General features: G+C 42.3%; 1 protein-coding gene across 1 annotated transcript in view; it reads right to left on the bottom strand.

Annotated features, from left to right (window-relative positions):
* Nucleotides 1-10,000, bottom strand: part of LOC107554700 (transmembrane serine protease 6) — a 13,041-nt gene that overhangs the window by 1,022 nt on the left and 2,019 nt on the right. Inside the window, exons 3-18 of the mRNA XM_016237285.1 lie at nt 9,683-9,825; nt 9,355-9,422; nt 9,089-9,270; nt 8,943-8,984; nt 8,491-8,695; nt 8,275-8,411; nt 7,849-7,961; nt 6,719-6,828; nt 6,373-6,515; nt 4,071-4,169; nt 3,719-3,832; nt 2,478-2,594; nt 1,552-1,720; nt 1,215-1,486; nt 196-332; nt 1-112 (exon numbers count right to left, since the gene is read on the bottom strand). The exon at nt 1-112 is cut by the window's left edge and continues 1,022 nt beyond it. Of these exons, the coding sequence (XP_016092771.1) occupies nt 1-112; nt 196-332; nt 1,215-1,486; nt 1,552-1,720; nt 2,478-2,594; nt 3,719-3,832; nt 4,071-4,169; nt 6,373-6,515; nt 6,719-6,828; nt 7,849-7,961; nt 8,275-8,411; nt 8,491-8,695; nt 8,943-8,984; nt 9,089-9,270; nt 9,355-9,422; nt 9,683-9,825 (2,163 nt within the window). The remainder of the gene's footprint in view (nt 113-195; nt 333-1,214; nt 1,487-1,551; nt 1,721-2,477; nt 2,595-3,718; nt 3,833-4,070; nt 4,170-6,372; nt 6,516-6,718; nt 6,829-7,848; nt 7,962-8,274; nt 8,412-8,490; nt 8,696-8,942; nt 8,985-9,088; nt 9,271-9,354; nt 9,423-9,682; nt 9,826-10,000) is intronic.

The raw sequence follows: 10,000 nt of genomic DNA, 5'->3' as shown, positions 1-10,000 counted from the left end.
TGTAAACCCCGTAATAGTCGGGTCGTCCGCAGCCTCTGCCCCAGCTCACCACACCGGCCAGAAACCAGCGTCCAGACGGCTCCTGACACACCAGCGGCCCGCCGGAGTCGCCCTGACACACACACACACACACGCGTGTAATTCAGCGGCTTACATGCATCATCACGGTTACAGCATATGATCGAGACGGGTCACCTGACAGGCGTCCTTCCCTCCGCTGCGATACCCGGCGCAGATCATTCTGGGCGTGATCATGTAACCATAGGAACGCACACAGGCGTCTTCACTGACCAATCGCACGTCTACCTTCTGCAGAACATCACTGACCGCTCCTAGATGAAGGAGACAGAGAGAGACCTCTAATGGTGTTTGATCTCCAGCGTCTCACATGTCGGACAGTAATACTATCATTCCTCGAAGCCGATGGTGTCACTCTTACTGAACCAGACGCACCACAATCAGGACACGTCGTCATTCTGTTCCTCTTTTGGTGGATTCATGTCTCGTCACCCAGGGATGCAAATTCACCATCACCAGGGTGGAAAAGGTGACAAAGATGTGACCCGTTGTTAAACGTTAAACCATGGCTTTTATTTTGGTGGGAGCCCTTAAATTCGGCATGAAAACTGAAATGTAAATTCACTACATCTATTTTCAAAATGCATGGTATAGATCTGTGCATGTGGGTTTTTTTTTTTGCTCGTAATTGTTCATCAAATCTCCAAACTGGATCTTTCAGCGAAGCGTCAGTCTTCTCTCTGGTAACGTATGCAGGATTTCTCCAATCATTTAGTAAACACACTTAAACTCCGCCCCTGCACGCGGAGAGCCACGCCCACATCTCAATATCTAATCTATTCAGTGTGAGTATTTTTAAGAAGGTATTTTGAAGAATGCTGGAAACCAAACAGCTGGTGGTAGCCACTGATGACCAACGGAAGTCTACTGTCAACTGTTTTGTCTTCAGCAGAAGAAAGAAACTCGTACATGTCTGGAACCACTTGAGGGTGAGTAAATGATGACAGGATTTTCATTTTTAAGTGAACTACTACCCCTTTAAGTTTGAGTAACAGTGTGTCTGGATGTGTCTACACATCACTACAGCTCATCCCTTCATATCCGGAGTCAGAACTATCTATATTAAAAGTGTACAAGAACAGTGGCTCATAGAGAGACTAGATACAGATGCTGCAGGTGTTTATGGGATGCCATACCTCCCTCCCGCAGCGCGCCCCATCCCGTGACCCAGCACAGCACGTCTGGCTCCAGCTGCTGCGTCTGCGGCGGCAGACAGACCGGATGAGCCAGAGTCCCCGACCACACCGGCCTCAGCAGACGCAGCAGAGCCACGTCATAGTCGTGCGTCTCGTCGTCATAATAGTGATGCAGGTGGATGTGTGACACGCGGATGGCTTCCTCCGTCTGACTGTTGCCATAGAGACGCAGTTTACCCAGATAGACGGTCCACACGGATGGAGAGAAGAACCTGCAGACAGACGCATTCAGCGGGACAGAACGACCACAGAAAGACAGACAGATGCAGACGCTCACCCGTCGTCATAGAAGCAGTGAGCTGCAGACACCACCCACTGGGCGGAGACTAACGCCCCCCCACATATGTGCCGCCCACTGATCTGCAGGCTGGCCTGCCATGGCCACTCCCCCTCCACTGCATCGGTCCCGCCCACCACACGACTGCTGAACGGCCTCAGTCCACAGTCTGCAGAGAGAACATGATCAAAACACACACACATGCTCGCACACACAGACACACACACGCACGTAGACACACATGCACACTCACACGCACACGCTCACACACACATGCACACGCTCACACACACATGCACACGCTCACACACACGCACACGCTCTCACACACACACACTCGCGCACACACACACACACACACAATGTGACTCTCTTACTGCAGTATTTCTCATCAGATTCATCAGGACAGTCCGTGATAAAGTCACATTCTGGGTTTGGCTTCTTTAGACACGTTCCATCTCCACATACATACGTCCAGTCAGAACATGGTACACCTGAACACACACACACACACACACACACACACACACACGTTTAACGACTTCAGTTTTCATATATATAGCTAGTTATAAATATAACATATTATATGCATAACAGAATACAGAATATATATATATATATATATATATAAAACAGAAAAAGTTCTACATTACAATTAAAAAAAAAACTGTATTTACTTTACTTTTATATCATTTTTACAAATGAGGATTTCCCCAAAAGGAGCATTTGTCAAGTTTAGCTAAATTCTGGGTGTGAATTTGTCCCCAAAATATGGTTAAGTATGTAGAAACACACAGAAGAGTTGTGTGTGTTTGTGCTGCGCTTCCAAGGGAGAAGTGCTGTTTAAATAAATCAAGTAAATAATGTTTTTTTTACACACACACACTCGCGCACACACACACACACACACAATGTGACTCTCTTACTGCAGTATTTCTCATCAGATTCATCAGGACAGTCCGTGATAAAGTCACATTCTGGGTTTGGCTTCTTTAGACACGTTCCATCTCCACATACATACGTCCAGTCAGAACATGGTACACCTGAACACACACACACACACACACACACACACACACACGTTTAACGACTTCAGTTTTCATATATATAGCTAGTTATAAATATAACATATTATATGCATAACAGAATACAGAATATATATATATATATATATATATATATATATATATATATAAAACAGAAAAAGTTCTACATTACAATAAAAAAAAAAACTGTATTTACTTTACTTTTATATCATTTTTACAAATGAGGATTTCCCCAAAAGGAGCATTTGTCAAGTTTAGCTCAATTCTGGGTGTGAATTTGTCCCCAAAATATGGTTAAGTATGTAGAAACACACTGAAGAGTTGTGTGTGTTTGTGCTGCGCTTCCAAGGGAGAAGTGCTGTTTAAATAAATCAAGTAAATAATGTTTTTTTAAATATTATTATTACAAAATAGCTACAGTTGGGCTTTTTATGTAGCAATTATAGAAATTGTTATATAAAAGAAAGAAATTCAGGTCAAGAACGAAAAGGAACAAAAGAAATAATCATTTATATTTTACAATACGAATTTGAACTATTTTCAGGACCTGTTTTTTATTGTTACTTGATAATTGCCATTTTTATGGCAATTTAACACACAATGTAGAAATTCTATATAGTACATATCAAGTATCAAGCATTAAATTCATGCTTATGTAAATACATAAATCATTACATGAAAGTTATTCTGCTGTTATAAAGTTACTGCATGAGAATTTTAGGAATTAATGTGTTGAATTTGACACATTTCAAATTAATGTCACCATGCAAAAACTCTTATTAAAATAGACTTCATTTTGTTTATGTAAAATATGATTTCCTTCTTTTGATTTTGAGGTAGAATATGAATATGATATTATTTGTTTCATGCATATATGAGTGAGTGAGTGTGTGTGTGTGTGTGTGTGTGCGCGAGAGTTTGTACAGGTTTCACCTACATTGTGGGGAACAAATGTCAAAGAAAACAGGTTTATAAATATTCTCATTCATTATTATTTCATTATTCATATTCACTAATATTTGTATTAATTAATATCCTGATATGCGAGAGTTTCTGTGAGGGTCAGGGGAGAGGAAATATCTTCAGCTCAGTACAGAAACAACAGAAGATGATGTGTGTACCCTGTGTGCAGTTTTCCTCGTCGCTACCCTCGATGCAGTCTGGATGCTGATCACACACTTTATAGTAGTCGACACACTGACTGTCCTCTGAGCACTGGAACTGAGCGATACACACTGCACACACACACACATACACACCATTAGTTACGATCGCTGGAGCTCTTTCTTGTTTCAGTAAGAAGGTTTTTCCATTCGCAGCTTTTCTTTTGCGTTTCATAGTTTCAGTCTCTCTGCCCACACACACTTCTGATCATATTTTTCACTTCCTTTCTTTAGAATTCAGTAGAAAATGTCATTTGCTATTAGTCATATAACCGTTTTCAATCATCATGCAGTGAAGATGGGAATTTACCGCAGTTTCTCTCATCCAGACCGTTGGGGCAGTCGCTGATACCATCACACGCCGGCACACAGAGACCGTTAACATGGCAAAGCACCTGACCGGGACACGCTGACCACACACACACACACACACACACACACACACAGAGAGACACACACACAAACACACTCACACAGACACACACACACACACACACACACACACACACACAGAGAGACACACACACAAACACACTCACACAGACACACACACAGAGACACACACACACACACACACACACACACACAGAGAGACACACACACAAACAGAGACACACACAAACACAGAGACACACACACACACACACACACAGAGACACAAACACACTCACACAGACACACACACGCACACACACAGAGACACACACACGCACACACACAAGAGACACACACACACAAACACACTCACACAGACACACATGCACACACACAGAGACACACACACAAACACACTCACACAGACACACACACAGAGACACACACAAACACAGACACGCACACGCACACACCCACAAGAGACACACACACACACACACACACACACACAGAGACACACACACTCACACAGACACACACACAAACACACTCACACAGAGACACACACACACACAGAGACATTCACACATACAGAGACACACACACACACACACACACAGAGAGACACACACACAGAAACACACACACACACACACAGACAGACACACACACACAGAGACACACACACACACACAGACACACACACACACACACACACAGAGAGACACACACACAGAAACACACACACACACACACAGACAGACACACACACACAGAGACACACACACACACACAAGAGACACACACACACACACACACACACACACATATATACACAAGAGACACACACACAAGAGACACACACACAAAATTATCTCGACTTTTACACATATGAGAGGTGATGCTAAAATAAAAACATACTGCAAGTTTCAGAACTCCAAAATAACTGCTCAGTTTAAAGTATAAATGATTAGTGGTGCTCATCATTGCTCTCTCTGACCTGCGGTTATATTTATATGAATTTATAAATACACACATATAACTGTATATCATAAATATCTTACTCAGGACAGGACTAAATAAAACATAACATGCATTTTGTATGATCTCTCTTATTTTGTTAAAATTATTCACATTTTCACAGATTCTGCAAGGGATTCCTAAACTTTCGCATGCCACTGTATATAGATATCTGGATGTGTTTACGATGCTGCCACACTAAGCATGAAAGTTGCAACCAAAATTAATGTTTAACTGTTGGCAAATGAATGAGAAACAATGTGCTTTCTTAAACCTACTTAAGCTGTGTTGTAACACGACAACTAATAATAGTCCTTTTTGAAACTATTTACTGAAAATGAAGAAATCAAGCAAGCATTTCCACACTGAAGCAGACTGTTGTAATCATTGTGGTTGAGTTGTGTTAAACATATACAGCTCTGTCACAGCGCTTGCCAGCTCGAGTAACTTTCTGTGAGAGGAAACGCCTTGAAATTGAGTGTTTTTCACAGACAGGATGAAAAATTATCATTTGTGACCCTGGAGCACAAAACCAGTCATAAGGGTCATTATTTTGCATAAATAAAGCTGAATAAATAAGCTCTCCATTGATGTATGGTTTGTTAGGATAGGACAATATTTGGCTGAGATACAACTATTTGAAAATCTGGAATCTGAGGAAGCAAAAAAATCTAAATATTGAGAAAATCATCTTTAAAGTTGTTCAAATGAAGTTCTTAGCAATGCATATTACTAATCAAACATTAAGTTTTGATATATTTACGGTAGGACGTTTACAAAATTTCTTCATGGAACATGATCTTTACTTTGTAAAGAAAAATCTATAATTGTGACCCATACAATGTATTGTTGGCTATTGCTACAAATATCCCCCAGCGACTTAACACTGCTTTTGGTTTTGATATATTTACGGTAGGACGTTTACAAAATATCTTCATGGAACATGATCTTTACTTTGTAAAGAAAAATCTATCATTGTGACCCATACAATGTATTGTTGGCTATTGCTACAAATATCCCCCAGCGACTTAACACTGCTTTTGTGCTGCAGGCTCACATTTTTACTAATATTGGGCATTTCTTGGTGCAAGTATAGTATAAACTAATCTCACAAAGAAACAAAATAAAAATCTGAAACTGCATTTCATGACCCCTGTAAACATGTACTAAGCAAAGTTAAATGCAGACAGTTTAAAGAGACGCAGAGGTGTACTAACGATCAGACTGGTTAAAGATGCTGTAGTGAACCTGCAGGCCCGGGCCGGTGAGAGACACCTCAGAGGTCAGGGACACAGAGACGGTGCTCGACAGCAGGTGGATTCGCTCGGAGTACGGCTGCAAGCCTCGGACGCCACACAGCCTGCACACAAACACACTACTGTCACACACGGACACACACACACACACACACACACACACCCCCGTCACACACACCCACACACACAAACACACACACTCACGTCACACACACTCACGTCACACACACTAACACACACACACACTCACACACACACCCCTGTCACACACTCAACACACTCACACACACAGGTCTGAAGGACTGACCTGCGGCTCTGGATGCTCCATCTGCCCTGTGTGCAGGTCTGACTGTAACTGGCACGGTTCAGCTCGTATCCTTCAAAGGACAGAGTCAGACCGAACTCCACCGACGGCACCTGAACACACAGATACAGAGACACAGTCAGCCTGACTTTAGTTCTTCTGTGAAACACTGCGCCGATTCCCGCTTCACATGCAGTTACAGCTCATGCATATTAAAAACTACTGGAAAAGCATCATATGACCTCAGAAGACCTGGATATATTAGTGCACGAGTCAAATGCATTCAATGTGCTTTTGTGTGCTTTGGAAAGCTTGAAGCTGCAGTCCACATTCAGAGCACTGTAAATTATTTTTCAGTGTTTTAAATGAAAAAAAGATTATTGGAGTATGTTTTCCAAGAAAATGATATTTCAGTCTTTCTATTTCAAAATTGTACATTTAATGCAATGTTACTTGCTGCTTCTTTGTAATGATTTGTGAAATGTACGAGGAATTTCTGAATGAAAATCATTTTACGCCAATTGACATGCTCTACTGTTTGAGCTACAGGAAAGCTACATTTCAACCCTTTAAGAAAATAAATAGTGTCAATTCTGATTTCATGTCGACTTTGAAGAGTGTAAGTCCAGTTAAAGGGATAGTTCACCCAAAAATGAAAATTAGCCCATGATTTACTCACTCTCAAGCCATCCTAGGTGTGCATGACTTTCTTCTTTCAGACGAATACAATTGGAGTTAGATTTAAAAATGTCCTGGCTCTTCCAAGCTTTATAATGGCAGTGAATGGGTGTTGAGATTTTGAAGCCCAAAAAAGTGCGTCCATCCATCATAAAAATTGCTCCTCGCGGCTCTGGGGGGTTAATAAAGGCCTTCTGAAGCGTAGCGTAGAGAGAGTAAAACAAAACACCTTTTTTTTGGGCTTCAAAATCTCAACACCCATTCACTGCCATTATAAAGCTCGGAAGAGCCAAGACATTTTTTAATATAACTCAGATTGGATTCGTCTGAAAGAAGGAAGTCATATAACTAAACAAATCCATCACTAAGTAAATACTAGGTGAGTACATTTTTGATTTTCATTTTTGGGTGAACTATCCCTTTAAATGCGCTGAATTGTCTGATGACAGTCTTACAGTGAAGATCCAGGTGCAGTTGGTGTCGGGAGGGTAATAACTGGGGTAGAAGGGCGTCTGTAAAATGCCCTGGACACCGTCTGTCTTCTCTAACACAACACTGTAGGAGCAATCTGTAACACAAACACAAAACCTCAGCTTAACAACACTCCAGACAAAAGAATTACAGTGAAGTAAAGAAATCTCTATTCAATCTGCATCACTTCCACATTGTAAGAAAAAAATCTGTAGAGTAATGAAAATTGGACAGGTGTACAGACATTTCCTTTAACCCTAAAACACAACAAAATGCAATGCATAATTCAAAATACAGATATATTGAAAATATGAACAAAAAATACAAATAAATAAAATTATTAAAATATAAATAAAAAACTGAAAAATAATAAAAATACAGAAATATTTCATTAATTAGTCATGCATTACCCTGGTCCGGCCAGGCTCGCGCGCTCAGTGAAAACGGATCCTTGTAACTGTACAGACCCTGTTTCCAAACCACCGTCATCCAGTCAGCAGACGACAGCAGCTGCACCGTCTGCTCGTACCGACTGCAGCCGTAAAGCCTGAGAGAGACGAGACACTCGATCAGAATCTGTGCGTTTGACACGCATGATGTGAACCAGAGATGAGTACGAGTCTCACGAGGTGAGGAGACGAGAGTCTGTCGGCGTGACCGAGTCGTAGATGATCAGACGGTCGCGACACTCGCTCAGGAGCCACTCGACCCTGAGCTCCAGCCGGGAGCCCGCAGGGGCCCTCAAGTGCCACAGACACGACGAGCGCTGCATGTTCGGCCCCTCCAGAACCACCGGCTCCGCCGAGACCAGAGACGTGTAGCGATAGCAGTCTGTGAGGAGACAGAGGCTTTCAGGAGAAATAACACTCGGGACTGACGAGTCTCCAGATGTTCGGGTGGACAGTCAAAATATTACCACTGCTAAAGCACGGCACGACTAGTTATGGTTAACTAACTCCTATATTTGTTAAAGCAATAGTTCATCCAAAAATGAAAATGTGCTGAAAATATGATCACCCTCAAATTATTGTTTTAAAAATCACACCGCAAAATTAGAAAAACAAAATCAAAATCATACCAAACGTAGCTTGAAAACGATCTATAACTTTGGGGTGGGTTTCTGGAAAGTAGAAAAACATAAATCAACACAAAGCAGTAAAAACAAGTGAACAAAAACACAGCAGACGTCATCACACATGTGTCTGACAGTGAAGGTGATGTTACCGGTGAAGCTGAGCGAGGGCAGCAGCAGATGGAAACCCTCGTATCTGCTGATCTGCTGAGCGTCGCTGAAGCGCTGCAGTTCTCTGAACACGCTCTCGTTCAGTCGCTGGATGCTCACCGTCTCCACACGACTGCTAGGAACCGACAGACGCAGCCAGAGATGAGCCACCACACTGCCGTTCCTACAGGAACACCAGAGGAACAGATGAAGATGCTGCAGACCTCCGCTCATGAAACACAGAGGGATGGAGAGCAGCGCTCCTCACCCGAACGCAAACACTGCGCTGGAGTTGAAGTATCTGGACAGGTCTGTGCACTTCAGCAGCTTCTCCACCTGTCAGAGAGAAAACAAACCACGTTCTGTGTGCATCTGTGCATTCAAACTCACCAGCAGCAGTTCTCAGGATTCCTCTCTATAAGATCCTCCAGACCAGGGTTGTTAGATTTGCCTATTATGACATGTTCTAGTGTAAAACAGCTAGTTATAGTTAACTGTATCGGTGGTGTGCCAGCTTGACCTGACTAAACCGTGCTGGTTTTCCAGCTGTGTTGTGCTGGTTTGATCAGAGGAAGGACTGTGATGTTCAGACTCACCATGTTCTGCACAGACGCAGCCGCCGCTCTGAACTCTGAGCTCTCGTGGCTTGACAGACTGACAGAGAAGTTCAGATTGAGTATAGAAACACTGGCTGTGTACTGCTGGACCAGCCGCGGCTCCAGAACCCACACCCTGTACTCTACACACACACACACACACACATATATATATAAATCAGCTGGATCTCTCTGACTGTGATTCTGTTTTTCAATAAAACATTTCGAGTTTTTTATTTAGTATTTTGCAGTAATGACGTGTGTGTGTGTGTGAATGTATATATACAGTGGGTACGGAAAGTATTCAGACCCCCTTAA

This window comes from Sinocyclocheilus grahami, unplaced genomic scaffold, assembly GCF_001515645.1.
Source record: "Sinocyclocheilus grahami isolate Dianchi unplaced genomic scaffold, SAMN03320097.WGS_v1.1 scaffold510.1, whole genome shotgun sequence".
Classification (NCBI taxonomy): domain Eukaryota; kingdom Metazoa; phylum Chordata; class Actinopteri; order Cypriniformes; family Cyprinidae; genus Sinocyclocheilus; species Sinocyclocheilus grahami.
This window is presented reverse-complemented; position numbering and strand designations above follow the sequence as displayed.